At 43.1% G+C, this 27,998-nt stretch overlaps 2 protein-coding genes across 4 annotated transcripts; one reads left to right on the top strand and one right to left on the bottom strand.

Moving 5' to 3' along the window:
- The first annotated feature begins 23 nt into the window (after nt 1–23).
- LOC122568144 (heat shock protein beta-1) lies at nt 24–23,982 on the top strand. 3 transcript variants are annotated; one of them, XM_043727538.1, is made up of 4 exons: nt 24–366; nt 10,473–10,589; nt 11,928–12,114; nt 22,221–23,982. In XM_043727538.1, exons 1-4 carry the CDS (start codon nt 179–181, stop codon nt 22,413–22,415), a joined length of 687 nt encoding a protein of 228 aa, XP_043583473.1. In that variant the 5' UTR covers nt 24–178; the 3' UTR covers nt 22,416–23,982. The 3 variants fall into 3 exon arrangements, with proteins under 3 accessions (XP_043583473.1, XP_043583474.1, XP_043583475.1); XM_043727540.1 differs by lacking the exon at nt 24–366 and adding an exon at nt 4,574–4,727; XM_043727539.1 differs by lacking the exon at nt 10,473–10,589 and having other exon boundaries at nt 28–366.
- LOC122568143 (nischarin) lies at nt 22,570–27,995 on the bottom strand. The gene is made up of 3 exons (XM_043727537.1): nt 27,568–27,995; nt 26,871–27,183; nt 22,570–26,782 (listed from the first exon to the last, which is right to left on the bottom strand). Exons 1-3 carry the CDS (start codon nt 27,693–27,695, stop codon nt 25,796–25,798), a joined length of 1,428 nt encoding a protein of 475 aa, XP_043583472.1. The 5' UTR covers nt 27,696–27,995; the 3' UTR covers nt 22,570–25,795.
- Between the last annotated feature and the right edge of the window lie 3 nt (nt 27,996–27,998).

Raw genomic sequence — 27,998 nt, forward strand, 5'->3', positions numbered from 1 at the left:
GCCGCGCTCATTCTTAGGCGAGACAACGTACAGAACGGTTGTACGTGACCGAGAACAATATTTGCAATAATTAAAAACGATCGTTCGTGAGAGTAGTGCTTGTTGTTGATATACGAGCGAGCATCTCATTTAGTGGCTTTTGGTGTAGAGAGACACGAGTGTGAACGAGGCAGAAATCATGGCTGACAGTGGTATCAAGCGCAATATTCCTATCAAGCTCGGTGACTTCAGCGTGATCGACACCGAATTTTCCAACATACGGGAACGCTTCGACGCCGAGATGAGAAAGATGGAGGACGAGATGTCACGGTTCCGTAGCGAGTTGATGAATCGCGAAAGCAATAACTTCTTTAAGAGCACCACCAGGTATGTTGTTACCGAGACGCACCTAACCTTTTAACACGCGTACACCCGGCACGATTTCTCTTCTGCTCGTTCATTCCGATGAATTTCCGAGCTATAAGATTCTTTTCAACTTTCTTACAATAATAAATGTTACGCGGCACATAAAATACGAATATTTACGAACGTGACTTTTGATACAAGTGGGGAAAATATTTGAAGTACGGATAGATGGAGATAAGATGGCTATGGGATTGAAAATTAGCCCAGAAGAAGCTATCGTCAAAGAAGATCATATTTTAAGATGTTATTTTAGGTAAAAGTACGACTATTGAAAGTGGACTATTAAATTGGATTTAAAATGTACTGGAGTTTTAAGAAGAGATGTATTTAAAATTTAGTTGGATTTGAATTTACGTCTCGTTTCACGTCGGTTACAGGATCGGTATTTATTTTTCATGGCGTTCTAGAAATTCTTGTTTACATAGTCATCGTATCGAATACAAACGTGCCGTTCCTTCTTCCAGAAGAGCGATCAATATTATTACAATACATCGTGAACGAAATTCATCGTAGAATAACGGTAAAAGAGAGGAGAGAATCGATGCCTGACGTTATTGAAATTAATTCGAGTGCCTTAACGCTGCAGAAACAGGAAGCATTAAAATGTCTTTATCCTGATTTTTGATCTCTTCCGTGTTCGCGATAGATAGATAGAATGAGTTAAATCGATCGATGCTGCACTTTTGTTATAAAATGTTATTCTCATTAAAGACATACTCGACAGAATGATTGTCGGTTTAAACGCATTCGATTCGAGTCGTAGGATCGAACGGTCGCAAAGTTGTTTTTCAAGTCGGCCGATAGAATCGATCAATTTTATCGTGGATCGGGTTACGGTAACAACACGATACGATTTCGAATTTAGCCGACCATGAAAACTCATCCGCGCGAGATATAAATTACGAACTCCGATTATATTTATTTGCCACTTTGTTGGAATTGGTTCGTGAAAGTGGAACGAACGCGGAAATGGATTGGTCGATGGTTCAGTGTCGAATTAATGGTGAACTCGTAAAACATAAACATTCAGCCCACATTGTAGGAGGTGCAACAGTGTGGCAATAGCCGCCATTTAATTTTTTTCCATGGATCGATGTTTGCCCGGTTGCACAACAATGTGTTGATTTTTAGCGCGAATTAGCATAACGCTGTGTTCGCGTTGCCTCGTCTAGCTGCGCATCTACCTGCTTTTTGTTATACAGAGTGGTACAAAAGTAACGTAATCCTCGAAGAAAGATGGCTAGAAAGGATGGATGTTATTCTTTGTAAAGTTTCAAAGTTTTGATCGCGTTGCTTTCTGGGCATTTCGGAAAGAAATTCGTACACGATTTTCTCGTTAAGTGGTGAGAAAGCGCGCTGCTTTGACAGTTGTTTGATTCGTACACGTATATTGATTAGCGCGTGATAACGAAACGAAAGCGTAGTGTTGATCGCGGTAAGTGTAAATTAAGGTCGCGTCTCTGCCACTTTTTTTTCATCGGTACACACGTACATATGTATATTCGTTTCACGTATTTCAGTAACGTATCCGCTATTTATAGAGGCTTCGTCAGTGCGTTCGCTATGAAGAACGCGCGAGGAGAACCCCCTCGATGTGCCTTTCTTGCTGGGGTATAAAGGAAAAACAAACGATCTCGTTGGACGAAAATTTACACCTGGCCTTGGTGTACAGGCGCTATCCTGAAGCATGCGCAGAGTCGGGTCTCCTGACTCTTTGAACGCTTCATTACGGATGTTTGTCGTTGTTTCTGGCGCATTTTGTTTGGCGTTGTGTATGGCGCATTTGAAATTCTAATCTCGGTGGAGAGCAACGCTGATTATTCCGAGTGATTGCCTGTTACGATGCTCGGCGAGCAAATATAGGGGAGCTGTTGCTGGAAATTACGATATTTAAATTTAAATTAAATTTAAGGAAAAAGGAATTATGATAAAATTTGTGCTTGCAAGTGTACGGTAGTAGCGTAATTCGCAATTCGACATGTTTCACGTACGGTTTTCACCAATCTTTTATCGAATATTCGAACAAACGTTACGGCCATCTCGTTGGGAAATTTTGGATATTTTGGTCTATCGGATAACTAGTCGAATCTTCGGAACATTTACATTGGAATTCACGCAGAATAAATTGCGAATTCGCTGTGGATCGTGCGCCGAATGCGTGCCATGTGCCACAGTTTTTGCATGCCAACACCGCGAAAGCTGACAGTCGTGTTATTTTAATAGAAGGCCTGTTCGATCTTGGATATGCTTGCCCGCTACGCGCTCAACTTACTAATTATAGAAGCATCGTTCTAAATTTATTACTCGACTATTCGAAAATCAACATCTTCTAACAATATACGACTCGCGGTAGGAAATCGAATTATTTACCGAATCTGTTACAACGACTTGACGTTCCTTCTTCTCAAAATATAGAGTAGTCGAACCCTATATCGAAACATGGGGAAAATGTAACGATAATATAGATGGGTAAGACGATAAAATAAAGCGTGCGAATTATAGCGGCGAATTATAGAGGCTGTTCACCGTCGATCAGAAATTTTTGAAGGATTCTCGTTAGCCAGCCTGGGTAGTGCGTTCTTGCTCCCTGTCCGGGGGAAGCCCGATCGACGGAAAATAACCTCGACCAAAATTCTTCTACGGATTCCTCCTTGGCAAATGGGAATTTGGCCCGTTTAGAATTTACCGTGAATTTCATCATTTCTCAGACTTTATGGACGATTTCGCGCGTTTGCGCGAGAACACTTTTCTGCCGGAGCTGATGTACATTTGGTTGAATTACTTGTTTTGACTAACGTTTTACGTCCATTTGTTCCTCTCTGGTTCTTTTTTAACTTTCTTGGCTTTTCTTATTTTTTTTAAGTTTTTTTTTTTTTTTTAAGGGCAATTTCACAAATGCCTTTGAACAAAGAGGCGTGGAATTTTATGCGCTCGTAAAACGGGGAATGGATTAAATAACCTTTTGCTCGCCGTCAAAATGGCATGCCAATGATTTAATTCGAAAAGTGCTTTCGATCGCGTGAGCGTAAAATTAGATTCGATCGGAAGATGAATATACGTACAGTGGTATGTACGTTCCTCGATTGCCTTTGATACTTTGGACGAGGTGCTTTTATGAAATTGAGCAAGCCAAATAGTTGCGTGTTTCGTAGCGAATTTATTTATTGCGCGTAAATCCTTGTTTTCTCCAGTTTTCTCCGTCGCGTACCAGTCCCGACTCGGATCACAAACGTATACGTACGAACGTGTTAAATAGAAATTACACGATAATAATCCGATAACAGCCGATAATATGTGGAAATTTCGTGCAACGATCATCAGCCGATAGCGATTCTACAACGGGCGTTATAATTAAATCGAACGATGTGACGAGTTTTCGTGCGTCGATTATAATGGACGATTATGTAAACGCAGGTCGTGTGTCGGTCGTTAGTCGAAACTATACGTTGCGTAATAGGTGGCTGTTTAACGAGACTCGTCGCACTGACAAAGAACACGCTCCTTCCTGCAATCTCGCATAATATATATAATATATAATTTATCGCATCTGATCGCGTCACGAAGAAACGTTCCTCTCGTTACTCGGAGATACATTGCATTTTGAAATAACCGATAGTCCGCGTTTGATAACAACCGCTACCGTGTTACGATCAGCCGAGATATTTGAAATCTCTTCGTGACAGATATTTACGGAATCTTAACGCAACAACGCTTATGACGCACGTTGATTAAGATTCTGTACTTCGTAATTAAAAGGAGTAACGTATCCTCGCGATAATCCAAAGAGCATAGCAACACGATCCAATCTCGTGCTCTCTTCGTTTGAAGTTAAATTTTAGTTTAAAGAGTCGTTAAATCGAATCGTTGTTCTTTGGACTTTTAATTTTAAAACAAGCCAGAGAGAGAGAGAGAGAGAGAGAGAGAAATAAAAACGCGTTTGAAAAGCGTTCTGTTGGTGAGCGCGTGGTTTAACGAATCTTTGGAGCGAGTCGGTGTTGTCCGGCCAGCAACGGCTAATCATTAGAGAGGATATAAGCGTCCGTTGCGTCAACGCGCATCCTTGACAGTGACACGATGCATCGGTGTTCCCCACTCACAACCGTGCACTAAATTGTAATAGCAGCGCGCGGAAAAGGTGAGGAGCTTACGGTGATCGTACAACGTTTTGCGCAGTAATTTTCTGGTTCCGTGGCAGACGACATAGCAAATCGTTTCTCCCTATCTTTTCGATCCGATTTGCTGATTCACGAATTGACGCGGATCGCCATGATCGTCGACCGGAATGCATATCCGCCGGATCACAAAACGGTGATTAAACTTCGGTAGGTGACCACGCATAAACGCAGCTTTGCATTTTCACGCCTATCGTTTGGCTTCTCTCCAGGACTCGTTAGTAAACGTTCGCGTACTTGTTGTATGCTTTCATTTCGAATCTATCGGTTTTCGACACAGCGTACACGAATCGTCGACGCTTTCGAGTTTGGCTTTCGAATTTGTTGCATTTTTCATCGCAGGGTCTATCGTAGCTGCTACGGCAAGCTTGCGATTTACTTTTCCAGGCGCTCGTCGTGATTCGGTTTGCAAGTACAATGCCTGTTAACTACTATGACCAATCATCGATCGTTTCAAGAGTTTTACGCGCTTTTACATTTTCCAACGGAAATTCCTTTTGCGTTGTACGAAACTATCGACGCGTCCAACGTTGCCGAATTTCCACGAGTTCCAACGAGTATGAAGTAGGTGTCAGCGGCGCGTCGGCGAGCGAACCACGAAAGCATCGGAAATCCATCAGAAGCTTTTAAAATAACGCGGAGAAGGTTGCCCATCAAGGTCTTCGTTGCTCGAACGTTATAAATCATCGAAGCAACGTGTCGAGAACACGCGTGGAAGGCGAGCAAGCCGCGCGTTCCTAAAATAGTGGTCGACAACCGCTCGAACGATCCTGTTTCCTAGAAAATTAGAAAATTTTCAAAACGTCCACGTACCGTTAAAACGTAGATTACGTATTTAGAGAAGAGCTGTAGCACGTAGCTTAAAAAATTCATCTCGAAGAAGGTTACCCTATTTTTCTTTTTCGACGTAATCAGGTTGGCGAGTGGGCAGGTGCACGGAATCGATGACAGATGATCGCGACGCGGTCGGTCGATCCGTGGGAGGTGAATATGGACCATTACGAGTTACGAGGTCCGACGAGTCACGTGGCCACGGTGACGTAATCGGTGCTCAGGGACGGCCTAGCCACAAATAGACAAGTATCGTTCGAAATAAATGTTGCCGCGAGCTTTCGAAAATGTTTTCTAATACGCGCGAGGGATGAATCAGTGGAGAGAACCGAGAGTCGATCGCTTTATATCGCTCGCGAATTAAAAAACCACCTATAACAGACCGTTCTGCTTTTTCGCGTCTATCGGGACTCGAGGATCGAGGAGCATAGAAAAAAGTATCGGATAACTAGAGAACATGACCAAGCAATACGCTGTCGATGGACAAGTTGCGAATTAAGAGCACAATTCAAATTTACTGCGTTGTTGTAGAATCGGTTTCGTTACTGATCGGTGTACGGAAGAAAGTAGACCTTGAACGTAATTTCGTACGTTTAGCAGTTTGGTACTCGTCGAACGAACGTGCATGATGATGGACAGTCGGTTAATCGAAATTACAGGTAATGGAACAAGCGAGAAGAGCACAAGAAAACAACCAGGCACAAGCTTGTGATGTAAAATCGTGCAAACGTAATCTAGTCGTTTGGGAAGAAAAGGAGTGGCGAAGCTTGCGACTTTTCGAAAACTGAGTTCCCCTCAAATTTCCTTAAATAACTCGAAGATTTCTTGAAAGCTCAGAGTACGTAATAACCGCGCCGAGCCACTTGCGAATCGTTCGAACGAATTCTCAGATCCTCTTTGATCCTGAGTAATTACTCGCGCGAGTTGTCGGAAATTTGAGTGGCGAGTTATTTATAGCAACGAACGTTGCATGAAATTAATTCGACCTAACGTTTCGTGGAAACGTACACGGCGTTCGATCCATCGAACGCCGTAGGATCCGAGATGTTGCACGCGTGTAATCATCGCGGTAGAATTAATCGGCCGCGTAACGCATTTTCCATATGCATACTCCCTGGTGCGGCATGTCGAATCGATGTTCGAAACCTAGCTACATACCTACGATCGTCGGCGGATCAGATTTACGTTCGTCGTAACGTTTCACAGTCCGTACGCGAGTTCCTCTTCGGAGAATTCCTTCGCCGCGATGCTTGGCTAATATGCACGCGTAACTCGTTAGGAAGACAACGAGGAAGTTGTTTGGCGATGCTGCGAAGGCAAGCGATGGTATTCTGGCTGCGTAATTTTCCTTGGAATTTTTCGTTTCCATCGAATAAACGGATCGTCGGTAGTCAGATAGTACGCAGAGTACATACGTATCGTACGTGTTCGTGTGGAATTTATCGATGGATATCTTGCACGCTTAATACGATAAGCAGCTAAATAGCCACCGACTTTTTGTTTCAAATCAGTCCTGCCTATTCGCTTTACTCGTTCTGCGGGAAATTTGTATGCGACGCGTATAGACTCGGAACGATCTGTCGTTTCGTTTTCGCATCTATTGCTTGTGATCGAATTATCCGGTCGACTGGTCGACACAGTGCCCGTGGTTTCGTAATGCGAAAACGTAATGAAAAAAGCAGTCGTTCTGTCGCGTCACAGTGGATAGTTGCACGATCGACGTTACGTGTATTTTTCCGTTACAGTATTTGCTATCGCCAGCAAATGTTGTCATTCCGTACAGTCAGACGGCAAATTTTGGCAGGAATAATTTGAAAGAGAGAGATGCATAGATTCCACTTGATAGGGAAAATGACTTACAGTTGGTTCGACTTTGTCGGTGTTCGGTTCTTCAATTTACTGGCGGGCCGATCGATCGAGGCGAGGAGAAGGGAAATCGATCAACTTATTGGCAATCTCGGGCGCGCTAGTCATCGATTTTTTTCAAGCAGTCTTTCTAGGCCAAGTACAAATCCATTTACATTCCATACTGAGAAATTTATGATCAACTCGTTGAATCCTTGCCAGGGATAAATCGGATGTCCTCTGTCCTATCTTTGTTCTTTGCGCGACGAAATTATAGTCGCCATTGAGCTCGATGCATTAGAGACGTACGGGGTAACCGCATCTTCTCCTAATCGAGCGAAAAAGTCTTTGAAAATGCAGTCGAAGGTGGAACGCGACAACTGGATGGAAAGTCGCGCTCGCGTTCGATCTCGAGTTGGCGACGTATCGCCGTGGCATTTCGATTCCGTGTTGGAGAGATCCTGCTCGGCACGGTTCACCTCTCGTGACTTGCCGTGACAACGAGATAGGACCTTTCTCCTGCCGCCTTCTCAATACTTCATCTCGTAGAACGCTTCCTGCACGTTTTATACGTCTGAAAGACGTTTTGACGGACATTGCGATCTTTTCGATACGGACCCGCTTTTGTTTCGCGTGAAACAGGTTTGCCAAAGGGAAACAGCTCCCTTTATTCCCCCTTACTTTGCTGACCGACCGCCACCGCCACCGCCACTGCCTACTCTACTGCTACTCTTTACCTTTTTTGATCCCCTTTAGCATCAGGTCGTCGAATGGGCTTTCTTTCTCCACCAAGTTTAAGCCGCTTCTCCGTCTACATATATCTTAGCAAGCAAGATATTTTAGGATCGATTCGCGCTTTGGCATTGAAAGGTCGAATCAAAGTTGGTCCAGCGTGAGTTCAGACGCGGCTCTTAAATTTCGAAAAATCTCGAAACATCCAAGTTCCATCCAACCATCGAATATTTCTTCGAATCCTACGAACATGGATGGTCGAGGGAACGCTCGTACAACGCGGTGCATAACGTGAAATGTTTCGCGAGTTACTTTTTTCTCTCGTATCGAGAACGAAACACTGTGCACGAGCACGTTATGTCGCGTGACAGGATACAGCGACATTTTCTTCCTAAAATCGTTACTTTGTCGCAGGCAGTTTTGTTGTAAGAATAGAAGAGATCGGTCGTCGAACGTGTTTCGTATACGTGTTTGTTCGGTTGTTGTTTTCAAGCACGTTGGTCTTTTACGATAAAAATCTGAAAAAAACAAAACGTTATTTCTTAATACACCTTGATGATACTTGTAATTTTTTATCAGCTAGATTTTCGAGACTGATATCGATTTCACGATCGTTACGAATCGTTCGCTAGATTTTCCATGGTCGCGATTTGATAAAAAAAAAATAATAAATTATCCGACAACAACGATGCTAAACTCTCTTACTCTTACTTGCGTACGTTGCGTTAAAAGGAGTTCAAAGTTTCGCTCTACGCGTTCTTTCTCACCCGTCCATTCTATTCGATGAGACGCGTTCGACTAAACGGCCAAAGAAGAGGCGAAGAAACAGCGAACAGCGAAAGCTGGACGAAACGACGAGACGACACGTACCGCTAAGAAGATTATTATTAAACTTTCTAAAACAGATATCCGTTTCACGTGCAAGGGTAGAGTACAGCGGGGGGCTAATTTTGAGGGCAATGCGACGAGACGTTACAGCCGTGGCGCGCTATTTTAGAAAGGTCCACGGGTCGGCGACCTCCTCGAACGAGCGTACAGGACCCGTAACTTCCGGCTATCGGTTTTACGAGACTCGCATCTCGTACTGGCATTTAACCGTCGATATGCTGTAAATAACGACGAAGCTGGATAAGTTAATTCGCGACGGCTCGTGGATTAGTTTAACGTGGATTAACCGAAGCGATTAGTGCGGCATCGATCGGTAACGAAGTTGGTTCGGAAATGGGACAAAACAGCGGATGGTAAACAGCTTGTATCTTCTTAATAGCAGCGTTAATTCCGCAATTGTTCGAGTACTGAGAAGTCGAGTCGAACAAAGTACCGCGATATATTCGAACGCGTTAAAAATATTCACGCGACGTTTTGTCTCGACTCTCTTTTCTCAAGTACTCGGCCGCTTTTAACGATCGGACGTTCGAGTTTCTAGCAATACTTTTAGCTATACAAGTTGGTAAACGTTTCCTTTTTCTCTTACGAATGTACAGCGCGTTGTACGCGATGCAAATTCCGTGGTCGAGATCTTTCTCCCAGGATGCAAACCGATCACGGTTGCTGGCTCGCCAAAGTAATTTTTAATGGCTGATTGGCATGATGCGGATACTTGGTTTTAGCCTACCTAATTACCGAATTGCCGAGTGATGTAACAGCGTGTAACCCGCAGTGACACGAAGCGTTAATGAACAGATTGCATCAGCAGTTCCCAAAGAAGTGGTCTTCCTTGATTGCCTAGAATTCCGTGATCGAGTAGTATGCGACCAATTTTCGTTCGAACAAGCGATGAATTTTATCGTTTCAAGGTTCCGTACGAATTTGGGAACTGCTAGGTAACGTTTGCAACGTTGAGAAATGTGTTTTACATCGCTTTGCAACTTGAAGCGCAGACGTTCTAAATAAGAGTGCCATCTATTTGGAGACACGCTGTAAACGGTTTTTCAAATAACCAGCGGAGATGTAACTTGCAGCGCTATTCTTACGCCTCTTTCGTATGTAAATACGGAACAATTTTCTATCCTGGGAATGGACCTTCTTTGGAACTCCTCTTGTACATACTGTTTCCTGGCGACAAACCGAACCGGCTACTCTGTTCCACTCTACTTTACTCTACTCTACGAACGTTCAGCTGTTTCCTTCGTTCTTCCCGTTAAAGCTTAAAGCGCTAATTGAAAATACAATTTGAGAAGAAATGGACAACCGTGCCTGCCGTCGCCCCTTGTCTCTGACTTATTTTAGCGACGATAATGATAATTATCAATCGACTGGTGGCGAGAACAAAGTTGCGATCGACGATTCGTTTGACGCCAGGGAACAGCGGAAATGTGTCGAAAGAGAAAAAAGACGAAAAATTGGCGGCGAGGAGAAACGCGGCTGTACGAAACTAACTAACACCGAAGTTAACAAAATATTAATGTCCCCTGTTCCCCCTTGCTCGACTTCTGTCTCGCCTTCTGATTGGCTCTCTGCATTGGCACGTTGGTGACTAACTCGAAGTCGACATCACACGAGCACCAGTGAACACCGAACATCGACGACCTCGAAGACCGAAGGTTGGGACAAGGTCGACCCTGCAGCACCGCCAAAGCGGTCCGCATTCGACAGCTTCAAAAGGTGACGCTACTGTAAACACAGAGAAAACAAACCAACGATTTCTCTCTCTCTTTTTTTTCTCTTTTTCTTTTTTAACGTACGAATAGTTGCCTAGTCCCTGTTCTCCTTAGTAGAGGTTCGCCATTTTGTTTTTCATCTTTGCGTAAGAAACGCGAATTGGCGGCTTGCTGTTCGGTGTAATTATTATACTCTGTCGTGGTATAATTCGTGGCGTTTGTTTTTTCGTACTGGCTTCCAGTAAAACAGGGAAAATGCGATTAAATTTGAACGTATCGAATTAATATTGCCATGGCGGATGAGTATCCTTAAATTAATACGTTTCTCGCGAGGTTAACGATACTCGAGTCGCGTGAGTGTCGAATATCGAAAGTTGCCAGTTACTTGGCTGATTGTGCCAATAACGAACCTGTTGCTAACTTTGCTATCGACTGGCGGTTCAGCCTATCGATCTTTCGAAACTTTTCGCCGTCGATATTAATTCTAAATACTCTGCCGCTGTGAATTCACTGTCAATTCACTGTGAACTCACTCGCTGAAATTGGCGTCGTCATCGAAACAGCTGCCTCGCGCGCTTGTCTCAAATTTTATTTCCATGTACGTACCATACTCCCCTGTACCTACTGTGTCTTTCTACCGCTGTCTCACCGCTAACCATAAGCCACCATCGGCGAGAAAACACTGTACAAGGTAACGGGCACGAGACTGTTCACGTAGTTGCATTGGCAAACGATTAACCGCTTGGTGAACGAATTAACTCGAGTGCCGTAGCGTGCGTATTATGTTGTGTAACGTTATCGTAACGATTGCTTTTGGCGAGGTTTGTCGCGTGTTTCGTGAAAGCAACGCCATCGTGACCGGCGAGCGTGTGCCACGCTATAGCGATCGAGTTTCTCGATCTGTCGCATCGTTAGTCAGAGTAGATGCGCACGATTTTAGTCGTGAGTCGTGAGTCGTGAGTCAGTATCAATGTTGTGTTTGCTATTGTTTCCTCCCTGTTGCATCGTCACTATCATCGTAGGTAAGGCTCTGTTTCTCTCGAACTGTACAACACCACCCAGGTCACCCGTAGGCGAACGAGTCTTCGTCGAGACGCGTTCCTTTGTCATTTGTATTGTTTCCGATCGCAATCGCATCGTCGTCGACAACGCATATTCTTTTTATGTCTTTCTTTTTTCATTTTTTCTTTTTTTTTCTTTTTTCTTTTTTTTCCTGTTTTTTTTTTTTTTTTTTACCTTTCTTCGTCATCCAAACGTTCACGATTGTACCGCGATACAAGTTACAGACAAGAGACAAAGAACGTAACCGATAATGGATGATTCGTCGTGTTGTACCTTTCAGCACCACGACGCAGAGCACTCAAAACAGCAGTTCTCTGAGCCCCCAGCATGATTCGGCCTGGCTCGATGGCCTGAACAGCCCGCTCATCCAGGACGAAGGTGACAGCAAAATGCTGAAGCTCCGATTCGATGTCTCCCAGTACACGCCGGAGGAAATCGTTGTGAAGACCGTGGACAACAAGCTGCTGGTGAGTACCGTTTGCGTTCTTCTTCTCTGCGTTGATAGGGTGCCTCGTTGCGTTATCTCCTTCCTATTCGTTTCGTCGTGGAAAACACGCAACCGTCCGGACGTTTGCTATTGGGTATTCCGCGTAAATTTATTTTCCTTGGAGGTTTATTTAAAAAGACGCGTGGATACCGATAAACTCGTACGATATTTCCAAGGTACGATGCACGGTTAAAAGTTTATTCGAAGAGAGAGTATTTTACGTTCGCCTATCTAATATAAACGCAAAGTTACTTGTTACGTCTGCGACTCGTCGTGGTACGCGCATATTTTCCTCTCTAGCGCCGCTTGTTGCACGACTTGGCAACCGCCGAATCTGGCCCGTTGTTTTATGCAATCGGCGCCGTACGGTCAGATACGTACGTAGAATACTGTGACTTCTCGACGAGTTGCATCGAAAATTGATCGAACAACACCACGTTTCCAAGGCTTTTCTTAATAGATTATAGAGCAGCTTCGTATATTCTCGTCTAACAAAACGACGGTAAGGCTGCTGGGACTCTTTTATTCGTTAAAGTTTATTTCGAACGCGACGAGAGAGGAAATGACGACGACGACGACGACGAGGCGACGCGAAATATCTCGCGCACGTCTGGCCAAGAATGGCGAACAGGAAGTGACGGAGAATTTTACGCCGGTTTACTGGCACTCGCTTCTCTTTATGAACGATGTGGAACGTTGTAATTGCTCGTGTTACGTCACTTCCTGGCAGGAAGTCGGCTCCACCGGTGTTAACTCCCCGTAAGGGCAATTCTCGTTACTTAAAACCGCCGCGCGTCTTCGTCATTAAGCCCGGCATCGTTCGCGTCGCGGGTAGCGAACAATCCGCTTGGTTCATCTAGTTGCTGCTTGTTCGCTTCCACTGGAATAATCGTAACGTACACGCTCTTGAAAAATTGATCAGACGCGCGTAAGAGAATTTACTTTTTGGCAGGAGGGCGGCAACGAGGGAGCAGCCTCTTTGTATTTTTTAAATCGATCAGGAACAACGTAGACCGAGATACGCTTTATCTCGTTTGTTTATTGTTTCCGTCTTCTTTAACCTTCCTTTCTAACCAACCGAACGTTTCGTGACACGATGTATACGTTTCTTACCCTGTCCAAATATTTACCTGTTCTCGCCGCTTCCATGTTCCACGGTTTTTCTACCGTTTACCCTTGCATACAGAAGAAGACGAAAGCGTACACTCGTGTCTAAGCGATCAATTTCGAAGAAACTCCGGAACAAGAAACATTGACTGTCTCGAATAAACGAGTTTCGCAAAGTACGCGAATGGTCTTCCGAATCGCGAACGATAGAAAATTCGACTCGCGATTAACATTTCGATCGCGGATGTAGATCAATGTTTGCAAGCCGATCCACGATGAGAAAATTAAGAAGCGATAAGTAATTAGAAATTGATGAAACGATAGGGTGCGTCTGGTGGATCGATAAAACGTGATACGAAAGGAGATTTTCGATACGGTAGGGTATTCGCAACAAGGGGAAAAATTTACGCAGGAGGTTTGAGCAGGAGTTGAGAATTTTCTCCGAAGCTCGTGCGCGCGTTCAAGTTTCTCCTCTCTGGCTGGCGTTCCCGTCGACCCGGACGGAAATAACTCGCACCAAAAATAAGTTTACGGTGCTCGTCACGCCGCGACGGCTTGGAATAACGTCGGACCATTATGAGCGCTCTATAGCGATCATTTTCTAACGATATGTCACTCTCGCTTTAACCTCGACTTTGGCTTTTCGAAAAATTCGAATTTCTTGCTATCGAAACTCGATTATTATGCTACAGGAATATTACGCTTCTCTGAAATCCAATAAACGTTGGAATTTGTTACTTCGACGAAAGTGGAAAGCGGCGTGAAAGATTAGCGCAGCGCGAAAGGCGCACGAAGCTTTTCGAGGAACGCGGTGGAAAAATCGAATCCTACCGTTATGCAAACTGGGAAGGTAGGGTCGTTGCACCGTAATAGTCTGCCGGCGTGCAATGGAAGAAAGATCAAAGTAACGGAGGATCGCGTATAGCGTGTAGTATATACACCCACGAACAGGGACGGCTTTATTCCGATTTCCTCGCTAAACAGCTGGTCTGGCTCTGATAAACGTCTGTTTTTTCACTCCTCGGATCTCGAAGCGAGACAATCACGGAGACGGCTGGTTATTAAGGCGCCAACGCGATTAACTTCTCTTTCCGTTTCCCCTTCTCTCTTTCTCTCTCTCTCTCTCTCTCTCTCTCTCTCTTTCTCTCCCTCTTTCCCTCCTCTCGTCAACATTTTCTCCGGCACGAGTTTTAATTAGGTTCTCCGAAAGCTTCGAAAGCTCGAGTATTTAGAGATCCTTTTATCGTTTCAAGAAGGAACCTCTCCGTATCGTTAATAATACCTTTGATCGCACTTTTCCAAAGGTCTCCAAAGTCCAAAGATATTCTCGCGTCGAGAACGCCAAAGTATCTAGTTTTTCATACGTACGTCGAAACGATGCAACGATCGCGTTGCATAACGAAACAGGCTCCGCGAGTTGCTTGCGATCTTAGCCCATTACGCGTCTCTGAGACGCGCAGATGCTTTTTTCGGTAAAGAGCAACGAGTGTGAATCGGCGCCATCTTCCTTAACCGGTCCCGCTCGAAGGGGGCATTTTAAAGAACGGCTGCCGTCTGGAAACAGGTTGACCGCGGTTTTATCGTGGTCAAGGTCTACCGTGAATTCAGGTCGGCTCTGCTCGCGTATCACTGTCCTTAAAGGGCTGCTCCAAGGACGCGTTCCGAAGGATGAGCACCGGACCGAGCGAAGAATGCGATCTCTGCTTATTGTGTAGCACGATCACGTCATGCTTGCTCGATAAAGTACGACTCGGATAAATAGGAGCAGGGACCGGTTTATTCAGCGGTTTTGTTCGAACGAGGAACGCGGTGGAGCGGCCACTTGGATGAAACGATTGCGAAACGCGTGGCGTGGCGTCGTTCGTTTGTCCGTTTCTGGCAACTCGATCGTCTCCCTCCCGACGAGAATAGACCCGATCGATCTTCCATAACCACCGATGTTGTTCGCTTTCGATCTATAGATTCTACGTAATCTATAGACTCGACGCGATTGTTTCAGTGGTTGCGAACGCTGCTACGGATACTGCTGGGATCCTTGTACCGAGCAAATCGTTTTCGCTTCACCGTCCTAATTTATCGAACGTTGCCTTCGACGGGGAAAGTCGTATACTAACGGGGATACGACGTCACCGAAGGGTCACTGGTATCGGTAAATTCGAACTTGGTTATTTTTATCGGCCTCTTCCATTAAGCTGATAGAACGAAAACGCGAGACGAAAGAAAATTATCTAATCGAATCGGTCCCGTTTCTTTACGTTATTTCGAGAAAATGCCTCATTTCCAAAGATATTAGTTGCAGTTCTTTTAGGGTATAACGTCGTTGTAATAGAGTTCTTTCGAGTAATACGTTTTATCTTAGCGAACGAGAAACTCGTTACGAAAGATGACACGAGAATGGTAATACGAGTAGTTGTAACGATGCTAGAGCACGAAACAATTATTAATTACAGACGATTTTGCACTTGCGTAGAGTTTCAAGAAAGTGTACGATCGAAGAAAAGTTTATATCGAAGCACGACGAAATGATTCAACGAAGATCGCACACAGCGTGCGATTATTTTTCACGATGTCCACTTTTATGGTCGGACGCGCGTTGGTCGAAAATTTGGGTCGCTAACGAAGTCGTTAAGAAAACACGACCTTTGGTTTTTTCGGTCAAGGAGAGTGTGCCATTAGACAGCCCGGAAAGGAGTCTTGCGTTACACCGACGCTTTAATTGACTTTCGAAAGCTCGCTGGTCGGCTCGAGAACGTCTCCCGTTTTACGTGTTGCTGCTGTTCGCGGGAAGAAGCAGAAGCGGGAACAATGTCAAAATTTTGGTGGCTATATTTAGCTTCTGAGTCACAGCGACATACTTGCCAAACGCCAACGTCGTGAAAATTTGCAAAAAGCGTAAACGCGCGTCAGAATCTTCGAAGGTATTGGAAATTTATCATTTATCGTATTTATCGTAGGTTTATAATTAGGCCGCGGTTCTTTTGGCGGATTAAACTTAATCGGACGAGTGGAATCTGAGTAAAAATTTACGTTTTTGCAATTTTCTATAAATGCGTAAAGAACCACGGTCTATTTATAGCGAACAAGAACTATATATTACTATCGCGGTACAGGATTTCCTTTAGGAGAGATCTTGGATAACTTTCATCGAGATAACGTGGAAGAAATCGTTACGAGATGGTCGAGTAATTAACGCGACATTCGTGCTTTCACAGTCTCTGGTTCCTTTACTCCTCGTTGTAATATGTATATATATAGTTGTGGAAAATGTTCGCTTCCGGAACGCGCAAAGATCCGAGAGATTCGATCGAGAATTCGCATCCGAGTCGAGCCGTTAGAGCGAGTTGGTCGCCGTTTGCGTAATCCTCGCGGATCCGGTAAGACGATCCTCGCGTTGGAAAGCTTAGATCCGTGGCAGAGTCGAGTTACCAGTTACCAGCCACATCCATCGGAGTCTCCCTTCGCCTTGCCATTTCTCCCAGGTTACCCTCTGTCTAGGATTACCTGCGGCTCCACTGCTCGCTCGCTTTTCGTCTTTTACGGCCAGCAGCCCGATCGATATCGCCACCAACTCCAGCAACAGCGAACGGAGCAACGCCAGACACGCCGGAACACGTTTTTCGCTCTTTCCCGGCTCTCTGTGCTTGGTGCATCGATTCGCTGGGTCGCCGGTCCGCGTCTATCGAATGCTGCCAAGTATCTTTGAAAATCTTTGTGCGATACGTTTTCCTCTCGTATCGTTTTTCCTTCGAGTCTCTCGATCGTTCGTAATCGAATAATTATTTTCTACGAATCTTCTGTCAGATCTTGAAACCGTGTATCACCGAAGATTCAATTCATTTCCTGTATCTTTACCTATTTCAAACGTTCGATTGTTCGTCCGTCCAGACTATTTAATTTCCTAGAAAGCGTATATCGCTCCTTTCGAAGCCAAACTCCAACTTGAATAAACGAGCGGATTAAACGACCGACTCTGTCTTCTTTGTTCTACGAACGAGAAAGTCGAGGTGAAAGCGTCGCTCGAATGACTTGTGCACCTTGTAATTGTATTAAATTAACGAAAGACGGAGTAACTCGAGCTGCTGTCCAGAGGAAATTTTTTTTTTTGGTTGTAACGTTGTAACGTTGTAACGTTGTAACGTTAAGGACGCCGAGTGACTGTTACCGTTAAACCTATCGATCTTACGATGTGCGGTGCGCGCGACGTTGTAACACGGTCGTTGTTAATAGCGAAACTACGCCTCTGTTACGGGATCTCTGTAATCGTAGTTCAAGTTACAGGTAACTATCTGTATATACGTTTTGTTACAGGCGATTCGATGAAAATTCGTTAATTTCTTCGCTATAACGCCGCTATAATTTCGAAAGCTCTTTTCTTCTTTTCATAAATTTCCTCCGATCGAAGAAGGCTCAAAAGGCAAAGTGCCACGACTTATCTCCGATTACGGAATTGTTGCGATAGCCGGTTTCCGCGCGAGCGGCTAATCGGCGTGGAGGTTGAGACCACCGGTACTTTCACGCTCGCTCCGCTCCGTGTGGCGAACGTTCGAGTTTCCAAGCCGATCTTCCGGCTCTAGAGCGACGGTCGCGTTATTATCGCCGCGATATGCTCCATTTGCGCGTATATTCTTTTCTTTCCTCTGTCTTTACCCCCGTGTTTGTACCTTATAGAAGAAAACGAAGGAAGAAAAGAGCGTGCGACCTCGAAATCGTGGCAGGCTGGTTCCTCGCTGGTGGTCTGCGAGTCTTTGCTTTCTTGCACCAGTTGTTCGTGGTCGACGCCGTTTTTTACCGCGTAAGGGAAACAAGAGCAACGACAGATTCATAGAGCGATACAGATCGATCGATATTCGCTCGTCTAGCAGCATCTTCGATCGATGAAACACGATCTCTCTCGAACGAGTTGCGTAACGACGCGTATCGACGAGACGTTCGATTTGCTAGACCTTCCTCGACTTCTCGCAAGGTTAAGGCCGGCGGGTTATTTGGTTCGTTGGCAGGAGGAGAACGCGCGGACAGATCGAATTGGTCCAAGAACGAGAGCACCGCGTCACACGGAGCCTCGACATCGCCTCGACATCGCCTCGACATCGTCTCGACATAGCCTCGAGTCGAGACGAAACGCAGCTCGTTAACTCGGTGCGCGTAACGCAATTAGCGTGACCAACCTCGCCCACCCTCTCGAGCGAGCGTTCCTGCTCGCGGGTGCGGTCGGACGTATCCTGCACTTGCATTTTTCCACGCCGAACCCATAGAGATACTCGAGGCGTATCCCTTTGTGCACATACGCGTGTGCAACGCCTCTGCCCATTAAAATACAACTTGCACCTTTTAGATCTGTACGTAAACGTATGATCTGTACGTCGTCGCTTGGCTTTTCAAACCGCTTGGATACAACAAGGAAATTTTATGTTAAAATTCTTCCCGGTAAAGTAAAACGAATTAATCGATCAAAGTTCTCGTACGCGATCGTTGGTCAGAACGAACGTTGCGATCGACGGGCAGAGTTACGTTTAGGTATTCGTTAGCTTTCTTTCCAACTAGGTTCGAATACTCGTGCGAAAAATAAGATAAAAGGCCAAGTTCGACGTTACGTAAATGTTCGAGTATCGAATTGTCAGCCACGGAAATAAAAATATACGATGTAAGTCGGAGAGAGAATTGTAATTGCGTACTTTGTTTACCGCGATACGAGTGGCCGAGGTCGTTGCAACTGAAGTAATCTACTTACGGGTTAAAGAGAACGACCCGACGGCGTTCGCGATGCGGCGCGACGTTCCAAGCGAGCAAAAGTTTTTTCGGGAAACTTTCTCCTGCGCCTTTGGATGCCTAATGCGTACGCGATTGCGTCGTTCCAACGACGCGACATTCCCTTACTTTTACCTAACGTCGCGTACAGAGGCATTGTTCGCTTTTCGCGTTTCCATCTCGATCGGTAGTCCGAAACGACGCGCGATCTAAGAACGCGTAATGAAATATAATTATTCTTAATTAGCGTCTGTTACTTTTCTATCGTTATCTAGTATCCAACGTACGATCGATATTAAATCGATCGAACAAATTATTTCGAATTCTACCCTGTCATTACTCGAACTACGTAAAGATGAAAGGAAAGCGGAACGTGGTTGCGCGAACTTGCTTCGTTACAAAAATCGATGATGTACGAGAGAAGAAGGATGCTGAAGGAGGTAATTGCTTGATACAGGAGATAAATCGCGCGAGCGCGTAACAGTACCTAAATACGTCGATGACGCAGTCTGTATCGGTTCTCTATGGTGACGTAACGCGCTAATAAGATTCATTTATACGAAAACCCGTAAGAAATGGCCTGTCGTGGCACAATATTTACATGACCGCTGCTCGAACACGGTTACTCGTCGCTACACGGCTGCCTGATGCAACGTCTATTTTTAATGCGTCTGTCAGACGTATTAGCTACCGGCCACTAGCTGCTGTCCGATTTTACAAATCGACGAGAACGGATATAGGTAAACGCCTATTGATTTCTGGTAATACGATCCTCCTAATAATTCCAACTTTTCATCCAAACGAATAATTAAACGATATAATCGATTAAATCTTCGTTTGTGCCTGGCAGATTTTATAGAAAAGATTTACTCGTTTCTTATATTCCGGGATAAAACTATTCGTCCGTTCACGTTCTACCGATAATTTCAGAAAACTCGGTTGTCTTTGCGTTCAAAGCGATCGATATTTGAAAAACTTCCGTAGTGTAACGTTTTATTGTCGTACGTTCGACGAGTGCTAATCGAGACCTCTGACACTGTCAGTCGTTATCCAAGAGCGCGCGAGTTTTTCCTAAGAACTACGCTCCATATTTTGCTCGCTTTTTTCCTCTCTCTCTCTCTCTCTCTCTCTCTCTCCTTCGCCTCAAGTTTTCCACCGAGATACAGACTTATTTCCGCTCGCGTTTCGCCAAAACGGTAAATCGTACCGTGTATAACTATATCGGGGCGGAGTCGATCGACGGTATCCGAAAATCGTTTCGCGACACAGAAGGAATAACGACGAAAGCGGTCACGCGATCCTGTCGAGTTCCGGGAACTCGTAGATCTCTCGATAAAAGAAACTAGATATACCCCGCGTACTATACGTAAATCGTAAATACCTCGTTGTTGCTGGCACTGACGTTAGATTCTCTCGATCGTACGTTCTCGAGTTGGAATACCTAAAATTAGTCCGCATATTTCGTACACGCATCATCGAGCGATACACGTATCTTCCTACGCTGAAGAGGCAACGAGCGTCGCATGTCGAGAAAAATCATTCCGAAACTACGCAGGTATCGGATATCGTTGTAGGATCGTTGGCTCGATCGCCAAACCGATGGTGAAACGTTGGCAATGGCGGTGCGAACGCGAATAAGTAGATACGTACGTACGTACTTGGCAAAAGTACCTTCGAGTTATCGTTACAGGTGGCAACGAAGCTTGAGAAGCGCTGCAATCGTTCACCAAGGAAAGGAATAGAAAGATATCGGCAAGAAATCGCGACCGAGTTATATCACATTTCGTTGATCGATCGTTGATTCTACGTGGTTATTCGCTAAACACGTATCCGCTGACCTAGAAACATCCATCGTTACGAATGAATTTTTATTTGCTCGCGTGAACCTTTCGTCCGTGGATCGATCGCTACGTCCGTGACGGAACAAATGTTTGGCGTGCCCATGTCGCGAATCGCGTTGCATATCGAACGACATTTGCGTTGCTCGTGTCCGACGATACTAGCCAATAAGATAAAGCGACGATGGTTAGTCCGCGATAAAAAGCTGCGATCGATCTTTGTTCCTGCAACCATGTTTTTCGCGCTTTGCTCTCAAAACTGATCGACGAGATACTGTAAAGCCTCGAATAACTGGAGCGCGATTGATCAAATCTTTCTGTATACCGTTCTAAGAAATTAGCCATCGAGAAAAGTGGACGCAATTTTCTGAATATCGATTTGGAGACGCGTGTGGATACGGAGGCGGAATTCGTGGCGTCCTTCAGCCGCCATTCCCATCCGCTTATTACTTTACCCTCGATTCCTTCCTTTTTCCACCCTTTGCACGCCACCTTCGTTTTATCACGAATCTCGACCGGTTGTAGTCGCCGGCCAATGAGAGTCGCGAAACGTCCATGTATTTCGACTTTATCGTCGTCCCCTTCCATAACCTACTTTCTCCGGGCGTCCGTATTACGAGGCACGCAATACCCTCTGTCTTTTTTACCCTCGATAGGTTCAAGAGGGAAGCTCGCCCTTTCCGCTTCCCAACATGCCATGCGAGGACTCTGAATTATTCAACGGGCTTCGAAAATAACGTTTATGGATTTGATATTTTCGCATTATGCAGCAGAGAAGCTAAAGTTGAAAATTTCTGCCGTGCTGCGTACCTGGCAAGTCGCGCGTACGTGTGTACGATAAGATACGATCAACTTTGAAAAGCGAGCACGTTTCTCTGCTGTATGGTAGACAATATGCTAAACTATGTGGTAGACGAGATAAATATCGAAAGTTAGTTGGTTGGTTAGTATGCGTCAACGTTACTCGCTTTCAACCCTTTACGTTCCGAACAGATAACAGCGTTCGAATAAAACACGTTGCCAAAACTACCCTCGTGCGTTCTGTGTTATCGCATCCGTTGACCAACGAGCGGAGCAACGTCGGTCGTTTTTAGCATGCAGCTCGCGTGATCGCAGAAATGGCTCTGTCCTAGCTGATTTATTAATACGAACGCGCTTAATCGAACCGACGACCTGAATTCTTCGCCTTCTCTTGGCTCATGCGCGCTACAAAATTGATGGATTTCCCGGGAAAATGAATGTCGGTCGAGATTCGCTTGTGCTAAAATATTTTTCGTCCGTGAGGGAAGAGAAGAAAAGAAACCTCGTGTTCTAAGACAGTAGAACGCGAGGAGCGTGTACATCCTTGAAAATTGTTACCTTTTAAATCGGCTAATTTTCATTTTCGTGTGTCCAGGTCCACGCGAAACACGAGGAGAAGACAGAGAGCAAATCGGTGTACAGGGAGTACAACCGTGAATTCCTACTGCCTAAGGGAACCAACCCCGAGAGTATCAAGTCTTCGCTGAGCAAGGACGGCGTGCTCACCGTCGAGGCTCCGCTTCCAGCGATCGGCACGGGCGAGAAGCTTATCCCGATCGCGCACCAGTAGACGCCCGATCGACCGGACGAATACACGACGAAACGGTTCTTGAAACTTCCTTCGAAATTCCACGATTCGTGTGTCCGTCAGATCGCTTCCTTCCTGCCCTTTCCATCGATTCCCGTAAGTCCGTTTATCTCCTCTATTCTTCCCTTTTATCCCCTCTTCTTTTGCTTTTTCTCCGTTTTTCTTTTTCTCTCCACTCTTTCGCTGCGAACTTTCGCTTTCCTTGTTCGCTGTTTACTCGAACGGTTTACTCCGCTCTTCTCTCTTGAATCGGATAAATTCTACGCTTTTTTCAGTTTTGTTCCCCCTCCTCTTTTATTTTTCTTCATTTCCTCGTTGAAAAACGATCGAGATTCTACATTCGGTGTTCAAATTTCGAGACAAGACGTGTGATAAATTACGAGTACGAAACGAGAACTAGCGGGAAAGCAAGGTTCGCAGCGAAACAAGCTTACGAAGCGCAATTTTGAAACGTTGTTTTTTCACTCGAGTCTCGAGGAAACAAAACGAAAAACGTTCGTTCTAATTAACTGTTTTACATCGAATAACGAAAGGTATCCAAAACTTTGCCCCCTTTCACGAATTTCTCGAGACGTTACCATCCGATTTGACCAAGACCGTATGTAACTCGAAAGAGCTACCGTAGAAGACGAGATAATCGAACGTCAATGAGACACGAATCCTTTATTCGGAGGCTGTAGAATGTAACGAGCACATTCGACGCACCATCAAACGAACCGCCTAATTTTGTATAAAAAAAAAAAAAAAATTACTGTATAGGTGTTTGATATGCAGTGTCTTTTTTGATCAGCTTTTTGTCGCTTTGATATACACACACGTGTGTTTATAGGATTGCTATCGATCGGTGGTAACTCCAAACAGCTGGGAATCGATCGGTAAAATCAGCATCGAAGATCGTAGTTCGTTATGATCAACGAAAAGAAGAATACATATATTATATATAAATATATATATTTATATATATATATATATATATTTAACGATTGTAATGTTAAGATATAAACGACGCCGTAGGCGTCGTGTAACGTGTAGGAAATCAAAGATATTTGATAAGTTGTTATTCTTCCTTTTGGTACCTACCAATTTTCTCGACGCTTTGATATGACACTTTCTTTTACGAAGTACGTAACACTTTTTTCTCGGAAACACGCATTGCCTTTAATCAAAGAACGATAGAACAGAAGGATTATAACTCTTGATAGATTGTGTTTCGTGAGAGGCACGAATTAGGGGAAAAAAATAACATTTTTGAAATTTCGAAAACTGTACATCGCAAAGTTTATCGAAAGAAAAGTTTCGATCGTCTGTAAAACGATAACTTACGTATGTGTTAGTTTTTAGGTGTACTACGTTAAAAGACTATAACACGAGGATGCTTAAACTATGTTAAGCATTGTAATGATTATTATTATTATTATTATTATTATTATTATTATTATTATATTATTATTATTTATGAATATTTTACTACTATCGAGATACGTATGATGTTTAAAAGGTAATGCGAACTATGTGGAAGTTTAAATAAAAATAAACTTTAAAAGAAGAATAGTTGATTTCTCCAAGTTCCTTGCTTCGTCCGGAATAGAAATAATATAGAAAATGTAAAAATTCTAATAAAAAGATATAATTCGTTAATCACAAATTGACAAAAAATTTACCAACAAATTATCACAGTTTATTGATTTTGAATTCTTTATTAACAAAATATTTAATCTTCTTATGTACATATATAGGTAGTTTGTGTTAAACCATTATAAAATTGTTACACCGAACACGTTACACCTTTCAAAATAACATCGTATTAAAAGTTTAAACAACGAATAACAACTAATAAATCTGCGGTGATCGTATCCGATCGAAGATTTCTCAGAAATAGTCGTTTGTATCATACGCGTATGATACGACCAATTTAAATAACACATTCACGAATACATAATAATTAATATCGTTTAAAATGATTCATTGTTCGTAGAAACAACGATTCCTAAACTGAATCTTTCTTATTTCTAAATTGCTAATTACTTACACTTGTTACGCAAGGTATAAATACAGTTTGAGAATCGCTACGTTAATCGTACCCGTTAATATAAACCAAATTCTCCGATATAATAAATTATAAATAAATACGCGTCATCGATTTATCCGATCTTTCTATTTCGCATTCCGAGTTTGTATAAAAAATATATGACGATAACACGCAATATACAATTTAAAAATAATTATTTACACAGCAGAATCTTGCAAATTTCACTTTTACACAGATAAGTGGCACGTTATCCTCCAACAGACAGACTGTTTGTTTATCTTTTTAACCTCTTAGGTACGATGCGCCACTTTATATTAGCGGCTTTCGCGAATGTCATTTTATATTACGACGCGCCACTATAGTGGCTCGCTCGCAGTTCGAACTAAATGATCATTTTCATTTGTCTTGCTTCACACCTTTCTTGCCCTCACAACGTTTTATAACTGTGTTAACGGTATACAAACAATCGTTGCTTTTCATTAAAATAAATATACCATTATTTGATACTCTTTTTAACATGCCGATCCGTATCTTTATAATTTTTTATGATCCTCGAGCTTAAAATGTCGCTTCAAAATAGAAAACGAAGATCAATTTGAAAAACGCTATTGCGCTATGAGTATGAAAATTGTGACGTGGGTCTATGTGTCGTATCGTGCTTTGAAATATATCACACCCAGTTGTATTATTAATTATTAATGCAAATTATTAAAGTATATACATTATATCTTTAAGAAAAATTGCAATTTACGTATCGTACGTATCGCTTACGCGTAATTCGCGTCAAACTCTGCTGTACAGAGAAACAGATCCGCACAAAATTCAATCGTACCTAACAGGTTGACTACCCCGTATGTATGACGTTCAAATTTCTGTATTATTTGATTGATAGATCGAATAAAGACATCTAAGGCTTACGATCCTAAGACTTAATAGATTAAATAATAGATTATTGTTTTGGTACATGTATTATACTGATTAGATTATCGTCATATGTTAAAAGGTAATATAAAGCACCGACGCGGTAGATCGATAATAAATAGCGTATAAAAGAACTATAGTTCTGATGTTCGCCGTTTTAAATAGAATATTAATTTCATTTACAAAGGAACCTTTTCATCTGAATCAATTAAATTGTCATTCTCAGAGTAATATCACTTCGTGGACGAGGGGAGGGGGGAGGGGGAAATGTATATGGGTATCCTTGGTAGCTTTCGCTTCATTAAAATCTAAATGCACGAAAAGGTTCTTTTGTATTTCAGAAACAATTTGGGTCAATTATAAAAATTCATATCAAAGTGTTCTTTAAGGGAATTTATCGTTTCAAGTGGAATCATAATTTACCAGATCCTATACATATGTTTGGAATCTCCGCGGAGAACAAAGGCGCATCCGATGCGGTGAACGTTGGCGATTTTCCTTCTCTCGCAATGCGTAACGCTTGATGAACGGATACGGTGTCCAGTTCTTTCTGATTTGGTTTTTCATTGTCTAAACAAATGTCTGCAGCCCTTTTGCCAAACGGTTCTAACACTTTCACCCTGTAGTCGACTATCGTCGACACTGGATTTCCGGTCAATCTCAAATTCTCCAAACAAGGTAGATGCCCGATATTCTTTACTTCTTCTATCTTCTCGATACGATTGCAACTCACGTCCAAACCCTCCAACGAATACAATTTCGAAAAGCTCGATAACGAAGTTAATTTGTTCTGGGACAGGTCGATGTACACTATATAACCGAGTTTCGTATGCAGATCGTCTGGTAGAGTTGTGAAATTGTTCGACGCCAGATACAATTGGGACAATCTCGGTAAAAGAGTGACGTTCGAAATTTCAGATAGTAGATTATTATTTAAAGTTAAACATTCTATTTGAGGTAACAATTTAATCGCTTCGTCTATAACTTCTATTCGATTATCGCTGAGATCTAGGTGAGTGACCTTGAACCAGACATGAGAATCATTCGCATTTTCAATATTTTTGTGCACCTCCTCGCACATTGCCAATTCCACGATAGTTCTAAGCTTCGTGTTGTTTACTTTTAAATATGTTACCGTGTCTCGAAGGTTGCCCATGTGGTATATTTTATCCACTGGATACTGATTGATAGTTAGATCTTCTATGTTTTTGAAACTTGACAGTTCGATGGACAATGCAGAAGAATATATGTTGCTGGTTCTATAAGGTTCTGGGCTCCCTTCGACGATCAAACCAGTTAGATGAGAATTGAAATCCAAAACGTGACTAAAGTCGTATTTCCTGTCAACAACTTCGATCGGTGGACAGGGTTGTTTCAATCTCTCGCTGATCGCGTACAGCTGAAAATGGACGGCTATATTATATCTTAATCGAAAGCATAATAAATAATATACGTATCGTTCGTTTAATTAGTAGTAGTATAGTCACCTGTATTAGATTAAACTTGTAAGTCTTGGACTTTTGTAACAAATTATTACCCTCTGTAAAAAACTCTAAAGCCATACTTTGTAGTAGGAAAAATATATCATATATATGCATATCCAGGAATACGGCTAACTCTCTAGGCATTGCTTTCTTTAAATAGTTATATACTTCGTTCAGATAGATCTCCAAGTTCAGCCTACGTTTTTCTACAAAAGCTTCGCATTTATTTCCAATAAGCTTCTTTGGCGGCAATATGTCCTTCTTAACGTAATTCTCTGAGACAAGTTTATCGTGAAGCTCTGCAAAATCATTGTACCTGAAAAGAACACAAAAAAAGAAAAAGATACAAAGAGTAAAGATTCCTTTTCACGTATTGAATTATTCTGATTGCTTATGGTATAATGTCAAAATTTGTCGATACATAAAAACGACAATAATAAATGTAAATATAGTAATATAGTAATCTTAGACTAAATGATAAGTCCTAAATAAGTAAACGTATATTTATCTCTTTTGTGCGATAAATCTTTTGCAAAATTCTTTATATTAAAAGCGAAGATAAATGATCACATGCTATAACCGAATCGTTTTTTTGATAAAATACGATACTAGAAACAAGATGAAGTATATATCGAAAATCTGCGGAAATTCTCGTAAATAAGAGATAAGAAGTGACGATAGACGAATCGAAAACACTCACCTGTGCTTGACAGTCCATTTGATCGAAGCAATCCTAACCTCGATGCAGTAATAAGTGATACCGTCGACAGTGTCAGCCGATGGTATCTTAATATGCACATTTTCCTGGTTCAGCAAAAGACACGCCATCCTTGAAAAACGTTTTGGCAATTGTCGGCTGAGGATGTGAGGAGAGTTATAGTTGGTTGTTATAACCAGGAGGTTATCCCAGATCGAGACGAGAGCTACCAATATCAACTGTTTTGCATCAGTGGGAGGGACGCCTCTTATCTATTTGTAGCATTGTACTGTCTTCGCGAATATACCGCGATGCCCTTTTTTATTGGTCCAAAACACAATAAGATTTTACTATACGAATGTTCATATTTTGCACTATCAGGCACTAACCTTCCTACAGAAAAAGCATAGAAAAACGTACTCGGTGCTACCACC

Source organism: Bombus pyrosoma, linkage group LG6 (genome assembly GCF_014825855.1).
Source record: "Bombus pyrosoma isolate SC7728 linkage group LG6, ASM1482585v1, whole genome shotgun sequence".
NCBI classification, from domain to species: Eukaryota; Metazoa; Arthropoda; class Insecta; order Hymenoptera; family Apidae; genus Bombus; species Bombus pyrosoma.